General features: G+C 50.7%; 1 protein-coding gene across 4 annotated transcripts; it reads right to left on the reverse strand.

Annotated features, from left to right (window-relative positions):
- Window positions 1-1,509: 1,509 nt before the first annotated feature.
- On the reverse strand, window positions 1,510-17,434 carry KCNN4 (potassium calcium-activated channel subfamily N member 4). 4 transcript variants are annotated; one of them, XR_005009630.1, is made up of 10 exons: window positions 16,753-17,434; window positions 11,015-11,110; window positions 9,595-10,010; window positions 8,363-8,498; window positions 7,941-8,051; window positions 7,607-7,725; window positions 7,311-7,380; window positions 6,825-6,989; window positions 5,186-5,240; window positions 1,510-2,192 (listed from the first exon to the last, which is right to left on the reverse strand). XR_005009630.1 is itself a non-coding variant. In XM_036747040.1 (9 exons), the coding sequence occupies exons 1-8, from the start codon at window positions 16,903-16,905 to the stop codon at window positions 6,828-6,830; spliced, it is 1,263 nt and encodes a 420-aa protein (XP_036602935.1). In that variant the 5' UTR covers window positions 16,906-17,434; the 3' UTR covers window positions 5,092-5,240; window positions 6,825-6,827. The 4 variants fall into 4 exon arrangements, 2 of the variants coding, with proteins under 2 accessions (XP_036602935.1, XP_036602934.1); XR_005009629.1 differs by having other exon boundaries at window positions 1,962-2,297; XM_036747040.1 differs by lacking the exon at window positions 1,510-2,192 and having other exon boundaries at window positions 5,092-5,240.
- Window positions 17,435-18,353: the final 919 nt, after the last annotated feature.

Consider the following 18,353-nt stretch of genomic DNA (forward strand, 5'->3'; position numbering starts at 1 on the left):
GAAGTATTAAATGTGTAGGTCTTCCACTTGAGACCCCATGCTTAGCACTAGGGATACAAAGATACAATGTAAGGTGCTTAGAATCTAATGGGACAGATGCACATAATTGTATCTTGAGGGCGTTAGGGAGGGATAGAGGAAAGCTGAAACGGGACCTTGGAGCATGGCGTGTCCGACTTGGGAGGGCCTTAGGGAGTGGGAATGTCAGGGCTGGGAGGGGTCTGAGAACGTGGAATGACAATTAACAAGCGTATGTTACGCTTTTTCTCCATGTCAGGCACAGTGCTAAGTGCCGGGGATTCAGATGCAAAAAGTCCTTGTCCTCATGTAACATTCTGATGGGGGAGACATGTAAATAACGGGACGTATACAAGATAAATTCAGTGTAAATCGGGTAATCTCAGAGGGAAAGCACTAGCCATGGGACTTGGGATGTTCACGGGTGCGCGCACGCGCACACACGCATGCACACACACACACACATAGCAAAGGCTTTTTGCAAATGGCTGTATTTGAACTGAGCCTTGAAGGAAGCTAAGAGTCAGAGGTGAGGAGAAAGGGCATTCCTGGTGTGGGGGTCATCCAGTAGAAAGGCTTGGAGGGTGGAGCCGTGTTTTGTGTGAGGAGATCATAGAATGGGAAGGTACTGAAGTGTAAAAAGACTGGGAAGGCAGGAAAGGGCCAGGTCATAAAAAGCAATAAATGCCAAACTGATAGTTTTATAAAGAGAGCCCTGGAGTTCACCGAGTAGGAGGTCACATGGTCAGACCTCCGCTTTAGGAAAAGCTCTTTGGTAGCAGAGTGGAGGATCTATATTGGAGAGGGGAGAGAATTCTGACAGAAAGACCTCTTAGAAAGTTACTTCAAGAGTGGGGGGGTGGGGGTGGGGCTGAGAGCCAGTCAGGCTATGTAGGCAGGGCATAGAGTGCTAAGGTTAGAGTCAAGAAGACCGTCATTCAAACACTGCCTGAGATACTACCTGTGTGCTGCTGGCCAAGTCATTTTGCAGCTGTTGGACTCAGTTTCCTCATTTGTAAAAGGAGGATGATAATAGCACCTACCTCCCAGGATTGTTGTGAAGATACAATAAGATGACTCTTGTAAAGCCATCTTTAAATCTTAGTAAATAGAAAGAACAACTACATGTAAAAATCAAAAGTGAATGTTGCCAAATTTTGAAGAATAAGCCTGACTCAAAAGAAGAGATGTGAGAAGACACTCCCAACCCTTTGTAGAACCGGGAGGTCCACAAACATTATGTATATTTTCAGACTTTTTCGGTGTATTCTTCAGTTGTGCAGATCCCCCCTCCCTTTTTTTCCCCTTAAAAATACTATTTGTATCAAATGGCTGTCTTTGAGAGGAAGAGTGATACTGTGAGGGGGGGGCGGGGAGGGGATGGTAATGTGAAAAAAGACCAATAAAGCCTCTTTCAAATAGAAAGCTATTTCAAGAGCCTGAAATGGGGTTGAAGCTGTGTGAGTTGAGACAAGAAGGGGGCGTGGAAGAGATGTTAGGAAGATGTAAACAAGAAGACTTAGAGATTGGATATGTGAGGGGACAAAGTGATGAGTTGAGGATGACAGGTTGCAGGTGTGAGTGACTGTGGGATGGGGGTGCCCTCCACTGTCATAGGAGAATTGAAAGAAAGAATGGTTTGGGGGGAGGGGGAGGGTAATGGGTTTTGTTTTGAACATAGTGAGTTTGACATGCCAATGGGACACCGGATCTGAGACGCCCAAGATGCAGATGGTGTGGTGTGTGACTACTGTTCAGGAGAGAGACTAGGGTCAGATATCTAGAACTGGGAAGTGTCTATAGAGATAATAATTGAACCCTTGGTAGGTGGCGAGATCACCAAGGAAGAAAGAATAGAAGGAAAAGAAAAGAGGGCCCAGGACAAAGCCTTGGCTAGGGATGAGCTAGGAAAGATTTAACCACCAATTGTCGGGAGGGGAAAGTGTGAATGACATTCTTTTAAGTTTAATATTCATATTAACGTTTTCCCATCACTTCCCTAAGTATAGAAATGAACAAAATGATAGATCAATCCCTGATTTTGTAGTGCTTGCCGATGTTCTCCATAAAAATTTAACAATCAGCTCTTTCCAGTTCAAGCTGGCACCAGCATGCCCCTGGAGGATACTCCTGATTAGTGGTCATCGTATGGAATGAGAATTGGTGAAGGAGTCCTATATGGAGTGTTCAGAAACGGTGAAGAACCAGGAGAGATCGGTGTTAGAAAAACCCAGAGAGGAGAGCATGTCTGGGAGGAGAGTGACCGGCAGTGTCAACGGCTGCAGAGAGGTCAAAAGATAAGGACTGAGAAAATGCCGATGAATAAGGCAGTTGACAGATTGGCTCTGAAAGGGGCTTTAGAATATAGAGTGTCAGAGCTGGGAGGGACTTTAGAAGGTGGCGCACAGTAGGGAGCCCTTCTGTGGCAGGTGCCGTGGAAGCTGATGGCATTTTCTAGGGGGCCAAGAAGGTGGCCAGTAATCCTTGAAATCCCTTCCCTTGGCCACTGTCCAGGGAGACCAGGTTATCTCTAAGGCGTGCCCTAGAGATACTGGGCTGATAACTTAGGGCTGGGTAAAGTGGGGAGGCCATAGTCTGAAAAGTAAACATTTCTAGGGAAAAGAGGGAAAGTCTTGGCTGGGGATGGAGGGTGGCATGGATTAGATCTTTCCCCTAGTTCTTATTCCTAGTCTGTCATTCATTTACTTGGAAAGTCAGTTTCTCAGATTTCTCACTTGTAAAATGGAGAGGTTGGGCTGGTTGGTCCTGAGCTTCCTCCCGGCTCTGACATCTTATGTTTGTCTGTCCAAAAGGCTCTTCCTGCTCTACAGTCTGGGTTCCTAAATCCTTTCTATTTATTTTATTTGTATCTCCGGCCCTTATCACAGATGTCTGGCTCATAACAGGAACTTAATAAATGCCTGTGGATTGATTGATTTTGTGTAGGAACTGGGGCTGTTTGGTTTGGAGAAGTGAAAACTTAGGGAGGGATGTGAGCCCCGTCTTTGGATACTTGAAGGGTTGTCATCTCTGTCACTTGGAGAAGAGATTAGATTTGATCTGCCTGGCCTTGAGGGCTGAACAGGAAGCTGAGTCCTGAGAGCTTACACAGGAGGAACAGAATCTTGTCATTCTAGACAGACCTGAACCTTATACGGCCTGAAGTGTCCAACTGAAAAAGAAATTGGGCAGCTCAGCCCTATGCAAGGGTCCCTGTGGGTATACTCTGACTTAGAAAACCACATATTATATTTCTATGTATTTTGTTAAATGTTTCTCAGTTACATTTTGATCAGATTCATTTGGCACAATGCAGTCTGGGGGTCCATGTCTGACACCTCTGCTCTACAATACACCTTGCTAACAAGTGGTCCTCCAGCCTTGATGTGAAGGCCTCCAGTGAGGAAGCACCCACTCCATCTGGAGGCAGCCCATCCACTCCGGGCCAGCACTCCTTGTTAGGAACCTTTCCCTAACAGCAAGCCTGTATTTGCTTTTAGTACCTAAAACTGATTACTTGGGGCCAAGGAAAACAAAGGGGTGGCATGGGGTGGAGTGATCTTTCCTTGGGTTCTGATTTCAGTTCTGGCCTTAATCTACTGGATGACCTCAGGAAAGTGAGTTTTCCACTGAGCTTCAGAGATTTTTTACATGCAAAATGAAAGGATTGGGCTAGATGGTCTCTTAAAATTCTTCCTCTCCCTGCTCTTACGTCCCATACTCTTTGTTCACAGGGTCCTTCCTGCTTTGTATAATCTTGTATAGGAACTGGGGATGTTTTATCTTGGAAAAGAGAAGAGAAATGTGGGGAGGGGGGAGGCATAACATGATCCCTGCCTTTAAGTATTTGATTGGTAGACATACTAAAAAGAGATTAGACTTGCCCTGATTGGCCCTGGAGAGCAGAGTAAAAAGCAGGGCAGAAAGTGAGGGAAGCCCGTTTACATTGTAAATTCCCTAATTCACAGAATCTTACAAATGGAAGAGACCTCAGATTCCTTCTGACTTTTCTTAATCTTTTTTGTGTGTGTCATAGACCTCTTTCTGGTGAAACCTATGGATCCCTTAGAATAATATTTGCTGCCTACATTTATAATAGAAAGAAATGCTAAATTTCAGCTACAGGTTAGTGGAAAGGAAGATTTTTTTTTCTCATCAAGTTCATGGGCCCCCTGAAATCTATCCCCAGACCTCAGGTTAACAACCTTTGTCCTGGACCAACTAAACCCTCTACAGCTTAGCCAAGAAGTGGTCCTTCAACTTTGGTTGGGGGAACCCACCCCACTGGCTCCCAAAGCTGTCCCGTTCTTGATGTCAAACTGAAATCAGCCTCTGTAACTTCCACCCACTGCTGGTGTAAGGCAGGACAATCCTTCCCTAAGGTCTAACTCCTGTTCTGTTATTAATTTACTGATGAGGGGCAGCTAGGTGATTCAGTGGCTAGAGCACCAGCCCTGGAGTCAGGAGGACCTGAGTTCCAATCCAGCCTCAGACACTAGATGTGTGACCCTGGGCAAGTCTCTTAACCCCAATTGCCTTGCAAAAAAACAAACAAACAAAAATTACTGGGTGGCCTTAAGCACCTTACTTTCCCTCTCTGGCCGTCATATCTGTAAAATGAAGATACTAGATTAGAGGGTCTCTGATATTGGATATTCGAAGGTCCCTCCCACCTTTGACTTCCATGTTCTCCTTCCTCTGATGTTCTCAGTTGTCCTGTTCACTTTTGTCCTTATCTTACTCATTCTCCCTTGTTTTCTTTACAACTGAGAGTTTCAGAGATGGGGGGGGAACTTTGATATCACCTAGTCCATTTTACAGATGAGGTCAGAGACCTCATCTTAGCGAGGTAACTTAGGCAAATAATGGGGGTACCTTTGGGTCCAACCCAACACCCTCATTGGTCTATTTCATTAACTCCCTTCTCAGGAACCTTGGTTGATTTAATGATAGTCTCCATTTGGAGGTGAAACCAGACTCAGGTCTTAATTTTTTCTTTCAGAGAATTTGACCAATATGGGTGACCCCTGCCTGTTCCAAGTGGACTGTAATATGTTAATGACATTGTACTCATTTTTTGATATTTCATGATTCTCCAAATCTCTTCCCCTTCTATCATTTCATAGAGCTGAAGGGACATTGGGGAATATCTAGCTCAGTCCCTTACCTGAGCAGCACTCGATGCGTGACCTTGGGCAAGCCCTGGGCATTGTTTGCCTCACCTGTAAAGAGGAGAGGGCAGGACTGCACAGTGCTTTCTGGTACTGTATCTTCGTCCAGCCTGAGCTTGACTATCTACATTGACACCTAATTTAGTACTTTAATATTGCTAGTGTTACAGGATCATACGTAGAGTGGAAGGGACCTTGGAAGTTAGGGGGTCCAGCCCCCTCATTTTCCAGAGGAGGGAGCCAAGGCCCAAAGGGATTTGCTCAAAGTCACTCAGTAAGTCAGTGGCTGCCTCTGCCCTTAAAAGACAAGGTCTTTGTTGGCATTGGGAGCCCGGAAGTGCTTTGAAGGAAGGAGCAACATCTCTCTGTTCCGTAATATTAACTTTTATTACAAAGTGGGGCTGGGGGAGGAGGGAAGGGGGAAAGCAGGAAAGCTCCTGCCAGATTCCCCTCCAGGGGCTCAGGCTGCCCACTTTCCCTTTGCTGTCCCCACTAGGGGGTGCCCCGGGCCTCCGTGGACCTAGCAGCTTGTTGGTCCTAGGAGCCTCTCCCCACCTCTGACACTTGATCCCTTTAGCTCTTTCACTGTCCAGCAGCTGCTGAGGACAGGGACCTATGTGTCCAGCCCTCTCAGTTCTTGGGGGAACCAGCTCTCTCAGCCTCTTGTCTCTAGCAGGGAATCTAGGCACCCAGCCTCCTCCTACTCCACAGACCCAGGCATCAGGGCCTCCAGGGAGTATTAAGAGCTATGGCCCTTTCATCCCCCACCTTTCCAGGGATCCAGGAACCTGGCCCCCAGCTCCTCCCTCCTCCCCAGAGTCTCCCCTTGTCCTCCTTAGTTGCTGGTGTGACTTGGAGAAGGCCTGTGGTCTGTAGCTTCTGGGTTGCTTGACTCCCCAGCCCTGTAGCAGCTTTGAAATTCACCCCTTCCTTTGCTTGGGTGAGCAGGGGTACCCCTGGCCCAGCCAGGGACTCTAGCAGCTGTTGGAGAGAGGGACTCCCCTGGACTTGGGTTCCTCCATAATGCTTCTGCTAAAGTGAAAGGGGATGGCCAGCCTTGCCCCCTGGGGCCGAAGGAACTAGGTTCCCTCTTCACAGCCCCTAGGGGAAGAGAGAGAGAGAGAGAAAGAGAGAGAGAGAGAGAGAGAGAGAGAGAGAGAGAGAGAGAGTGTGTGTTAGGCACAGACATACTCTTAGTGAGGTACAGAAAAGCACCCATTTGGACAAAGGCAAGAAAAACACCTTATCACACATAGAAAAACAGAGGAAGGGACAATGCAGTCAGAGAGCCGGTCAGACTTAGTCAGGCATGGCTACACACAGAGGAATGGTTTCTTTGAGTGGCCAGGGGCTGGGAGAAATCACCTTCCCTCTCCCGATTCCAAATGGAGAAGCCCTCTGCTTCACCCCCATTCCCACCCCAGAGCTGGCTAGGAGGGAGGCCCAGCCTTTGCAAAGGTAAGATTTGAGTGATGGGTAATTCTGGGGCAGAAGCCACACCCCCTCCTTGGCGCTGACGTCTCTGCTCCACTGGCCTCTCTAATCCTCCTTCAGGAACTGGATTGAGGGCCACCTTCCTGTAGGAGCTGAACAACCCCTGACTGCACCTAACCTGGGGGGCAGGAGTCTCCTTACCAACTATGTGGCCTCCCTGGGTTCTGGGGGCTGCCCAGGTTCTAAGGCTGCACTGAGGAGTTGGGTCAGGGTGTCAAGTTTTCCACCTAGTATATCCATTCGCTTCTCCAGGTCTCTGTGGGAAGTGCTGAGGCCAGATTGCAAGTCACACAGGATCATGTGCATCTGAGAGAGGGGAAGAGGTGGGCTTGGTGAGAGGTGCAGGGGGCTAAGAAGGCTTTCCCATGATGCCTTTCTCCTTCCACTAGCCTCTGGTCCCAGTCCCTCTATACTCCATCCCTCTCCCCCTCATCCTTCTGGCCCTCCATCTCTGCATTGCTATTCCCCTGTACTCTATCATTCTGTCTCCCCTATCTCTATCCCCACTCCTTTGTACTCACATCCCTCCATCTCCCCATTCCTGTCTCCTAGTCTCTTCATCCCCCATCTCACTGTCTCTGTATCACTCCTTCCAATATCCCTGCATATATCTGTCCTCTGCCTTACCTTAGAGATGTCCACCATGGAGTTCACTTGTTCTCGGAGCTTCCGATGTTTTAAGCGGACCTGACGGAATCTGCATGAAGAGAAGTGAAGTGATTGGTTCTCATGGCACCTCCATGCCCTTCCATACCGTGGCTTCTGCACTCTGCAGTTCATCACAGTCCTCACTCCATCCCCAGCCCCATCCTCATCCCAGGAAGTTGAATGCGATTGCGAGAGAGCACACACACACACACACACACACACCCCTATAGCTGCCCCTCACCCCTCCTGCCCCTACTGCCTCAGCCAGGCCTCACATGTGGATGGCAGCTAGCAATTTCCGTTGGTGTCTCCGGGCAGCTCCAGACTCCTTCCTTCTACTGTGTTTATAGAACATCCAGGCCTCCTGTAGCACTCGGGCTGCAGAATCCCTCATCTTTTGGAAAAGCACAGCTTCAGTAGGTGCTGGGAGCCCAGATTCCTGGGTCTCTAAGGGCACTGGGAGCTGGGGTGTCAGGACACTTGGGTCCTTGAGGGGGCTAAGTCAGGCCTGGAGGATCAGGACAGCTGGATCCTATGAGAGATTTGGGAAAGCTGGATATCTGGGGCTGGAGAGGCAGGTATTTGGGGGTGGGGCGCTGATGTCCTCACCTCTTTGGCATACTGAATGTCCATCATGAAATTGTGGACATGTTTCTCTGCTTTATTGAATTCCAGTTTTCTGGCCACTACTGCCACTAGGAGCGCTGTGCAGCACACCCCCTGTGAGGAAGAGAAAAGTTCAGGAGGATGTTGGAGTGGGGGGGAGGGGGAGTCTGATTATTTTAGTTCATGGAGCCTTGGACAAGGTGTCTGCACCTGTGTATTCTAGTCTCAGTTTCTCCATGTCATTTCCCCTTTGGAGCCCCAGTTTTTCTATCTATAAAGTGTTAGACTCGAGGACTTCAGCTCCCTCCCAGCTGATATTCTCTGTTCTGGTCCTTCTGATATCCAGGCAAATAAGCAAAGACCTGGGTCCCTCAGAAGAGCAGGGGCTAGGGAATGGGAGGCCTATGGTCTTCAAGGGAACTTACCATAACCCCTGTGCAAAGACAGACAATCTTCCCCCACACGGTGCCTGGAACCACATCCCCATAGCCGATGGTCAGGAAGGTGATGGGGATGAGCCACAGAGTGTCTGTCAGGTGCCCAGTGGCATTGATCGCCTGCCTGGGGAGGGAGGTGGGAGAGGGCAACAGGGAGGGGAAGGTGAATTTGGGGCCCTTGCCCTGGCTCCCATGATGCCTTGGGGGAGAAGCCTTACCAAATGCCTTCTATGTCCCCACCTCCTGAACTATCCCAAAGTCCTGTTCAGGTACTCCACCTTCCCCCCTCCCCCCCAGCTATACCTCCTTCTCAGTGTGACCCTGGGCCAGTCTCTTTACTCTCCTCTCCTCTAAGATCTGCATCCTTCAAGGCTCACCTGAAGTTGCTTTTCCTACTTCCTGCCTGTGTCTGGAAGGACTCTATCACTCAGGCTGGGCCACTGCTAATATCCTCGACTCTGTCAATTCCCCACTAGACTAGGAACTACTCATTAACTAGGGATGGGGTCTTGCCATCCGTCTCCCTTGGGACTCACAGGTGCCATGAAAATGTTCCTCCTCACACCCATTTTACATATTGGAGAGGAATAAGAGTAAATGCCTTACTCAAAGTTATCGGGCAATTCAGTGGGATCACCCAGTCAGGTGCTTAAGTCTCTGACATTTGTGCTGAAGGCCTTGCCCCCTAGGTCTAGTAGATTTTCTATTCCTTTTCTACTCTGGTCCTAGAACCACAAGGAACTCTCATTTGGGGTTCATAATGTGCTCTCCTTTGAATAGGGCAATGTCTTTGTAAGTCCTCTTCCTGTCCTGCCCCCCAAGGGGTGTGTGTGTGTGTGTGTGTGTGTGTGTGTGTGTGTCTGTCTGTGCGTCTGTGTGTGTCTGTGTCTGTGTGTCACACAGACACAGACACACACAGGGAGGGTTGGAGTAACACCTCCATGGAAACTATCTGTATCTAGGGGGTGAACCATCTCTCCCAGCAGAGGGACTGTGGGTTTGGGGGACTCCCAAATCCCTTTTCCTTCTTCCCAACTCTGCCTTGGGGCCCCTTAGGCGTTGCTGCCTCTCAGTTCCGGCGGTCCCTCCAAAGTGCCATCTGGGCTTCTAGTAGGACACTTGACTCTCAGCTCCAGGTGGGGGGAGTGGTCTCTCCCTCTCCCGCCCCCCCCTTCCCATCCCTTTGTTCCAGGAGCCCCAGCTGAGGGTGGGGAGCTCACCTCTCGGCCACGGAGAGCACCCAGGCCGTGGTGAGCCAGAGGCCGAGGGTGAGCGCCAGCAGGAGCCGGCCTGGGTGCGTGTTCATGTACAGCTTGGCCACGAACCAGTGTCGGAAGCGCACGCGGTTGAGGGCTCCGATGCTGCGGTAGGACGCGTTGATCAGCACTCCGCTGCGGAGCAGCACTGCCCGGGGCACTAGGTAGAGGCGCAGCAGCATGGCTAGCGACAGCAGGGCCTCGGCCTGGCTCAGGAAGACTGGCCAAGGGCGCGATTGGAGCAGGCACGGAGGAGTGTCCCATGCCCCCAGCGGGGGCGGGTGCGCCCCGCACACCAGCAGCTCCAGCACGATCTGGGCCACCTGGCGCCCGGTCAGCGCCACCCGCCAGTCATGAAGCCCGTTGTCCGTCATGAAGAGCTGGGGGCGGGGGTGGGGGGTGGGTGGAGAGTAAGGGTGAGAAGCGGCAGCTCCCAAACCTCCGATAAAGAGCTGGAGTCTGGCTTATCACGGGGGCCCAGGAGGGAGGGAGGGCTCGAGTGAGGCTCCAAGCGCCCTCTCAGTCACAGGGGGAGGGGGGGGGAGGGGAGAACCTCGAACAAGAGGGTCTTAGTTTCCCCATTTGTAAGATAAGGGAGGGGGGGTGGGCTAGGCTCTGCGCCCTGCTCCGCCCCGGCAGCTCTAGATGTGGACCGCGATGAATCGTTTGGGAGGCCTTTCTCTTCTCCCACTGCCACCTTCTCGTCCTTCTCCCTTCATTCATCTCCTTTTAGCCCTGTCCTCTTTCCACCCTCCCACGTGTCTTCTCCCCACTTCTCCCATCTTCCTTCTCTCTTTCTCTCTCTCCTTTCAGCCCTCTCTTTTCCCTTTCCCTTTTTTGTTCCCTATTTAGTTTTGCCCCCCTCCCTTTCAGCCCTCTCTTCTCTTCCTTTCTCTCTTCTCTCTTTCTCTCTTCAAACTCCCCTCTTCTCTTCAACCCTCTCCCCTTTCCCTTCTTCCTCTCCCTTCTCTTCCCTCCCCTCCACCTTCACCTTCTAACCTCATCTTTTCCTCTCTCCCTTTCCCCTTCCTCTCCTCTCCTCTCCTCTCCTCTCCTCTCCTCTCCTCTCCTCTCCTCTCCTGTCCTCGGAAAGAACTGTAGGGCTGTGGTACAGGATGGAGGGTGTGTGTTTGGGGTGAGGGGGAGATGATATAGAGTCTGGAGAACAGGATGCCTGGGGCCCTGGGGGCAGTGGAGTCTCTGTCAGGGCGTGGACCCTTGCTTGCCACCCTTCCCATTAGTCACTGGTCTGGGCAGGCCGGGAAACCCCTGAGAGGAGGAGGAAGAAAAGAAGGAGGATGGAAAGATTGAGGTGGCCCAGGCAGGGCTGGGAGGGGCTGGGGGGAGCAGGAATAGGGGCCATGGATGCACCAGGCTTACCTACCTGAACCTCCTTAGCATGGAAGGCCAAGATGAGCCCAAGGAGGAGAAGGGTGGAGATGCTGATCCCACATTTCACCAGGAAGAGATAGGGAACCCACTATGGGGATATGGGGAAGGTCAAAGACAGCTCTCAGCATCCACCATAGTCCCTAAGGAGTGTGGACTTCCTACTTCCTCCCCTCCCACCCCCACCCATGACTCTGGAGGCTTTTAGAAACTACCACCTAGTTATCATAGACCAGGGGTGGCAAATGTAGTGGTCTAGGTCCTTGGGTGCCACCCTTTGACTGAATCCAAACGTCACAGAACAAATCCTTTTATTAAGGAGATCTGTTCTGGGGAGTTTGGATTTGGTCCTAGGTCCACTTGAGGACCTAGAGGGCCATATGTGGCCTGGAGGCCACAGGTTCCCCATCTCTGTCATAGACAGTACCTTTCTCCCCTTTAGGGGGCTGGTTCATATTGCTCTCCTCCTCTAACCCCCAGGTCAGTCTTTCCTCGTGCTCTGTGAGTACAGGGGACCATATGTGTGCGAGTGTGTATGTGTGGGGATGTTCTCTACTTTTGGTTCTTTGGAATGACCCCCTTCCCTCCTCATTACCAGTCACATGTCTCTGATTCTCTTTCTCTGCCTTCCCTTCCCTTTCCCAGTCTCACTTCCTCCTGTCTCCTGGGGAAGTGTCTCAAATTCAGGGGCCCAAAAAACCACCATTCAGCACCCAGTGAAGTCCCTGCCTAGTGGTTCTGAGGGTTAAGGCTGTATCCCTGACCCCTCCCTCTCTCTAATCCCTTTCTCTTTCTATCCACAATCATTCTGTGCTCCCACCCCCATCCCCCAGCTGCCTCACTTTCAAAATCCACTGTTCAATGCCCAGAGAACAGTGGCACCCTGCCCCCTTATCCCCCAGGTCTCTAGAAACCACCATTCATAGTCTGGTAACCCCCCACCTTCTGCTCTAGGGTCTTCTAAAAACTACCATTCAGAATCCAGTAACCACTAGCCTTTATTCTAGGGACCCACAAAAATCATCACTCAGAATCCAGAAACCTCCACCCTCTTCACTGGGGGTCTCTGGAAACCATTAAGTCAACAAGCATTTATTAAGCATTTAATTTAATTTAATCCCAACCCTCATTCAAAACCTTAGCTCTAGAAGAGTACTTAGAGATGCTTAGTCTGATGACCTTATTTTAGGAATGAGGAAGTTCAGACTAGAGATGAGGAAAACTGAGGCCAGACATGAGGAAGTGATTTTCCCAAGGTCACATGTGCAACAAATATCTGAGCCCAAACCCAGACAAACCTCCTGACTTTGAGCCTTAAACACTTTGCTCTAGAAACCCTCTTTACCAGAGACATACCCTGCCCCCCTGTGGGTTGGGGTGCCCAGACCCTACCCCCCCCCTCCTTTCCCTCCATGCCCAGTTCATCCTTCCCTATCCTGAGCTATTCCCTCCCCCCACTCTAGGGCCCATCCCACCAGCCTGGCTTAAGGCCCGGATTGGGCTCAGGGGCCGGAAGCCTGAGTCCTCCAGTAACCACAACTGAGTGTATATTTTCTCTCTTTGGCAACACATCGGAAAAATTCTCCGAGGAAGAGGGCTGGAGAGATCAGGACGTTCAGGTCCCTGTGGGGGAGGGGGAGATGAGGGCTCCTAGGTCCTGCTGGGGTAGAGGGCAAGGTGCTAAGGGAATCAGGATACCTGAGTCACTTAAAGGAAAGGGATGCGGGATCAGACTCCTGACATTCTCAGGCAGTGGCACCTGTTTCTTTCCAAGATGCCCAACCCTGGTCCCTGCCTTGATTGGCAACCTTTGCCAGCTTCCTGTCCCAGCCTTCCTCAAGGGAACAATGGGGCTGTTGTCCCCCCAACACCACCCCTCCCCAAGAACAGGCTCTGCTCCCTCCTTCCCTGTCACTAAGGCTGCCTTCTGGCCCCCTCTGTCTGTCCCTTCTATCTCTCATCCAACTCTGTGTCTCACTGACTTTCTATCTCTTCCACCACTTGGTGTCTGTGTCTATTATCCATGTCATTGCCTCTAACCACCTTTGTCTCTATCTCTGTGGGTGTCTCTATGTGTCTCTGTCTCCAGCTCCCAATCTTTGTTCTCTCTGTCTCAGTATGTATTCTATGGGCTCTTATTTTTCAGAAGACTGTTTCAGTCTCTGTTTCTCTCTGGGTCTCTGGCTCTCCATGCCTATCTCTTTGTTCTGTCTGTGTCTGTCTATGTGTATGTCTCCAAGCCCCTACCCTGACCCCACTACCATTCACTGTCTTTGATTATCCCATTCTGTCTCTGTCTCCATCCATTTCTATCTGTCTGGCTGTCTCTACAACCCTGACTATTTCAGCCTTGGGCTCTGACTCTCTCTCTGTCTCTCTTTCTCTTCACCTCCTTCTTTCAGTTAATGTTTCATTCGTTTTGTCTTTCCCTGTCTGCATCAGTCCATCTGTCTGGCTGTTTTTGATCCCCCAATCTCTCTATGTTTTCGACTACTATAGTTTGGTCTTGGTCTCTACCTTCCGGGTTTTCAGTCTTTCTGGTTGTCTCCAGATTTCCCTGTCTATCTCTGGATTTCACCCTCTCTTCATCTGTTTACTTCATTTGTTTACTTCTTTATCTATCTGTGTCTGTTTATCCTTCTGTATCTGTACATTTTCAATCTTTCTGTCTCTGACTATCTCTGTTGTGGTCTGTGTCCATCCATCTCTGTGTCTGTCTGTGCATCTGCCTCTGTCCATCTCTCTGATTGGCCCAATTTCTATCTGTCTCTCTCCCCTGCCACTCTACTTTCCCAAGTCAGTCTCGGATTCTTTCCCTCTCTTTATGTATTAGGATTTGTGGCCCTTCCTGAAGAACAGGGCTAGAGTCTCTTAAAAGGGAGAGGTAAAGCAGGCTCAGGCAGGCTGCCAGGGTACCTGGGAAAAGCTGTGTCTTCCAAGTTCTGCAGAGATAGAGAGCCTGTATAGATTTAATGTTCCCGTTTTACAGATGAAGAAACTGAACCCCAGAGTGGGAAATATGTCTCCCAAGGTCACATGGAGAGTCAGGAGGCAGAGCTGGAGAGGGAGAAGCATGGTGCCCCACATATGGGGTTTTCCAGGGATCAAGGGGCTAAGTCTCAATGCTTATGGGGGTCCTCTCTCAAGGGAGGCCATCTGGAGGAGGGAGTGGGGGGTGCACCCCCTTCAAACAGTGGGTGTGGGAGCCAGAGCGTGGGAGCGGTAGGTCGACTCCGGGCCTTGCTTCCTGTTGGCACTGGTGGCGGGCCAGCCCCACCCCCTAGTGCCTGCCTGGCCCCCAGTCCACCCACCCTCTTGCCTGATGTTCTTATCAGGCTCTGTGGCTGGAGAGAAGACGGCCACAACTCCCAGCACCTTGGATCATCTCCTCAGCTCAGCCACTCTATTTTCTGGGCCAAGGGGAGATACATCTCCCAGCTCTCCACTCCCCTGTCCAAATCTTCCTCTATAAAATCCCCTAACATCTCTAACTATCCCCAAGTCTGCCTCCAACTCCCTCCTTCAGCTTTCTCCCTAACTTTGTCTCCTCCTATCCTCCACCCCCACACCACTGTCACAGGATTATAGAACCTCGGAGGCCAGCCACTCAGTCCAGCCCACACCTGACCTATAATAACTAAGTAACCTCTGCGGTATGAATGAAATCTTACCAGATACTCTACATCCATGATCTCATCTGACCCTCATCCCTTCTCCAGCATGCCCAACAAGTGGTCAGCCAGTTTGATGATCTCCAAAGACGGGAAACTCATTACCTCCTTAGGCAGTCATTCTACTTTTTAGCCCCTCTAATCATTAGGAACCATTCCTGATGTGGAGCTGAAACCTACTTCTCTGCAACTCCTCTCTCCACTGTCCCCCTCCCCCCATCCCATTGTTCTAGTCCTGCCCCTTGGAATCAGTCCCTTGGGTTCATCCTCTTATCTCCAACAGCCCCCTGAAGACTTGAAGACAATGATCATTGCTCCTCTTATCCTTCTGTTCTCCAGTTCCTTTGACGGATCTTCTCCTGGCATCAGCTTTTGTTATTCTGGTCACTCTCCTCTCTGATTTCTCAATGTCTCCCAGACCAAACCTAACCTTCCAGATGGGCTTTGACTTGGCCAGGGAATAGCAAGAGTATCCCCTCACTCACTCTGGACACAGCTTCTGTGTTAGGATCATGGTAGCTTTGAGGTCACATTGGTGACTCATGTTAAGCTTTCAGTCCGCCAAGACCCCCCAGATCCTTTTCACCCTGAATTGTAGTGTGCCATTCACTTTAACTACTCCCTTCTATACTTGCGAAGGTGACTTTTAAGCCTATGTTCTTTACCCCCTATTAACTTTCACTCCATTACTTTTGGACTTTAGGTCTAGCCCATTGAGATCTTTTCAGATCCTGACTTTGTCATCCAGTGTGTTGGCTAGCTATTTCAGTATCACACCATCAACACATTTGATAAGCGTGCCATTTAGGATTCCATCCAAGTCAGTGATGAAATAGAACAGGGCCAAGGACAGAACTCTAGTGTAGACCTCCCTCTAGGTTGACATTGATCCATTAATCTGGAGCTGGTCATCGAACCAATTCGAAGTTTACATAAGCATGCTGTTGTTTCTGCGTCTCACTAGCTAAGTCACAAAAATAACAAGAGAGATTTTGTCAAATGTCCCCAGCTCTGTCCCCGATTTGACTTCCCAGGTCTCTCCCTGACCCACTCTCCCTCCAGTTCCCTCCCCGAACTCTGTCCCCAGTTTTGCTTCCAATACACTCCCCAAACCCAGTCTCTAATTCCTCTTCCAAACTCTATTCAGTCCTTTCCTCCCACTTGCCCAGGTCTCTTCCTAATTCTTTCCTACATAGTGCTGTGCCTTTCTACCCCTCCCCTACTTTCTATTTATCCCACTTCCTATTTGCTTCAGCAATATTTACCAGTTCAGCCTCTGACCTGTCTCTCCCTCTCTTTTTCCCTGCCCTAGACACTATGGAATGTACCTGGGGCTTGCAGGGACCTGTCCCAGCTTCACCTGCCCTGGACCACATCATCCTGATCCCACCAATCCCCACCCTTCCGAGGCCCAGGCTTCCTCCCCAACCCTGAATTCTCAACTCTCAGGGGCCCATATCTTGATAGTCTAGCATAGCCCCACCCTACCCTGATGGGGCATCATGGTCCCTCATCCGCAGACCCCTCAGGGATCCAGACATTTTCATGCCCTGTCCTTGCCCTTCAGGGTACCAGAGCTTCAGGATTCCCCAACGGCTAACCTTCAGGGAAACAGGTATCCCAATTCCCTTTGGGGACCCGGGCACCAGACCTTCTAGAAGAATACCATCCCCTCCCCCCGCCCCAGAAGGGGGAAGTCATTGAGGCAGCTGGTTAGAGGATAACGGGGAGTTGGGAAGCCCAATCTGGAGGGAGGTTCCCAGCCCAGTGGTTCCGCCCCACAGTTAGACCGTTAGATAAGGAGATCAAACATTCCCAAACAAGTTTAGTATCTTTAGCATCTCAAGGAACCAACGCAAGGGGGTTAGGATTCCCTGGAGGACTACTGTTCTTGCCCAGGTACCCAGGTGTCTTAATCTTCAGTCCCAACTCCCTCAGGAGCCCAGATGTTCTGCTCCCAGGGTTTCCTCCTGGATTGTAGGCTGCCTGATCATTTTGCCCGCTCTTGGATCCAAGCGTTCTGAGCCCAAGCCCCTGCCCCAGGATCTGGGCCCCCATTTACCTGGCATTGACCAAACCACAGCATCTCGGCATGCAGCACCATCATCCCGATTCCCACTCCAGCCATAGCCAGAGCCCAGCCTGCCAGGCTTTTCTCCTCCTCTAGCAGCCGCTTCCGTCTCCTCAGGGCGCCTAGCCCTGGTACCAGCTCCATGGGCCTGGGGGCCTTGCGGCCGGGGGGACCCCGTGCCCAGGGCCCTGCGCTGCCCCCACCCAGTGCGCAGAGCGTCGCCAGGGCTGGCACGGGAGCTAGCGGGGAGCTAGGGAAGGAGCCAGCGGGGAGCCCCAGAGCCCGGGAGGGAGCCAGAGAGCTGGAGGCGCAGTCAAGGAGCCCAGGAGGGAGCTGGGTGGTGATAGTGGTGGGGATGTGGGGGCTGGGGACCAGGAGCAGGAGGGCTCTAGAAAGAGCCAGAGGAAGTTTAGGGAGAGCCCTTAGAGTGCTCAGAGACAACTCAGAGAGAGCCTAACAAGAGTCCAGAGAGAGCCCAGAGACTGTTCAGACACCTTTCAGAGATAGCCCAGAAACCGCTCAAAGACATCTCAGAGAGAACCCAAGGACCTCTCAGAGACAGTCAGAAAGAGTCGAGAGACAGTTTAGGGAGAAAGCCTAGAGAAAGCATAGAATCAAGGAAGGCGCCAGACAGAGAGGGTGCTAGGTCGGAAAGCAACTGCAAATGCCCGCGGTCCGGTGACTGGGGTGCAGTATCTGTACTCTGTACCAGTCAGAGGCTGAGACCTACAGGGCAGGGAGGGAGGGAGGGGCCTGACCTAACTGTAGCGGGTGGCTGCCAGAGAGGGAGGGGACAAGGAGGGGCTGAGGGTGACCTACCCGCCTCCAGACACCCTCTCTCCCTCCCTCTCTCCTTTGGCCAGGGAAGTGCCAAGGAGTGGGGGAAGCAGAGAGGAGTAAGATGTCTTAGCCTTGTTTTATATTCGGCCACTACACACTGCCCACACAAACTCAGAGTCAACCGAAGGGCAGAACCATAGAACGTTAGAACTGGAAAAGAAAACCAAAACCTTGGATCATAGTCTGTCAGATCACTCATTCAAACAACAAGCATTTATTAATACTACTATGTGCCAAGGACTGTGCTGGGCACTGAAAAGCAAAGAATGAAAAAAGTCTGCATTTAAAAGGACTGCTCAGAGGCAAGAGCAAAGAACATAGAATGTGTGAGCTGGAAAGGATCATGTCGGGCTGGGAAATAATCTTAGAACATAGAATGTGAGACTTGGAAAAAGTCTTAGAACACACAATGTCAGAGCTGGGAGGAAACTTAGAACGCACGATATTGCTCTTGACTATGGGATCCCTTAAGCTGAAAGGACCTTAAAACAGAATTTCAGAGAGAGGAGTAACCAAAGAACACAGAGTATGAGAAAGAACACAGAATATCATAGATTGTCAACTCCTCTTTTTAGCACCTGAAGGTGTTCCCAGGCTGACCCTTCTTAGTTTTGCATTCATTTTACACATTCTTCTCCCCCATCCACATATACACATTCTATAGTCCAGATACAATGACCTACTTACTGTTTCTCACACATAACTTTCCATTTCCTCTCTGTGCCTTTGCATGGCAGTCATCCATGTCTGGA

This window comes from Trichosurus vulpecula, chromosome 2 (genome assembly GCF_011100635.1).
Source record: "Trichosurus vulpecula isolate mTriVul1 chromosome 2, mTriVul1.pri, whole genome shotgun sequence".
In the NCBI taxonomy this organism is placed as follows: domain Eukaryota; kingdom Metazoa; phylum Chordata; class Mammalia; order Diprotodontia; family Phalangeridae; genus Trichosurus; species Trichosurus vulpecula.

Coding starts and splice junctions, on each gene's coding strand:
- KCNN4 (XM_036747040.1), bottom strand. CDS start 16,905: ATGGAGCTGGTACCAGGGCTAGGCGCCCTGAGGAGACGGAAGCGGCTG. Junction 11,111..16,752: donor TGTGGTTTGGTCAATGCCAG/GTAAATGGGGGC, acceptor ATATCCCCATAG/TGGGTTCCCTATCTCTTCCT. Junction 8,052..8,362: donor GTCTTTGCACAGGGGTTATG/GTAAGTTCCCTT, acceptor TCTTCCTCACAG/GGGGTGTGCTGCACAGCGCT.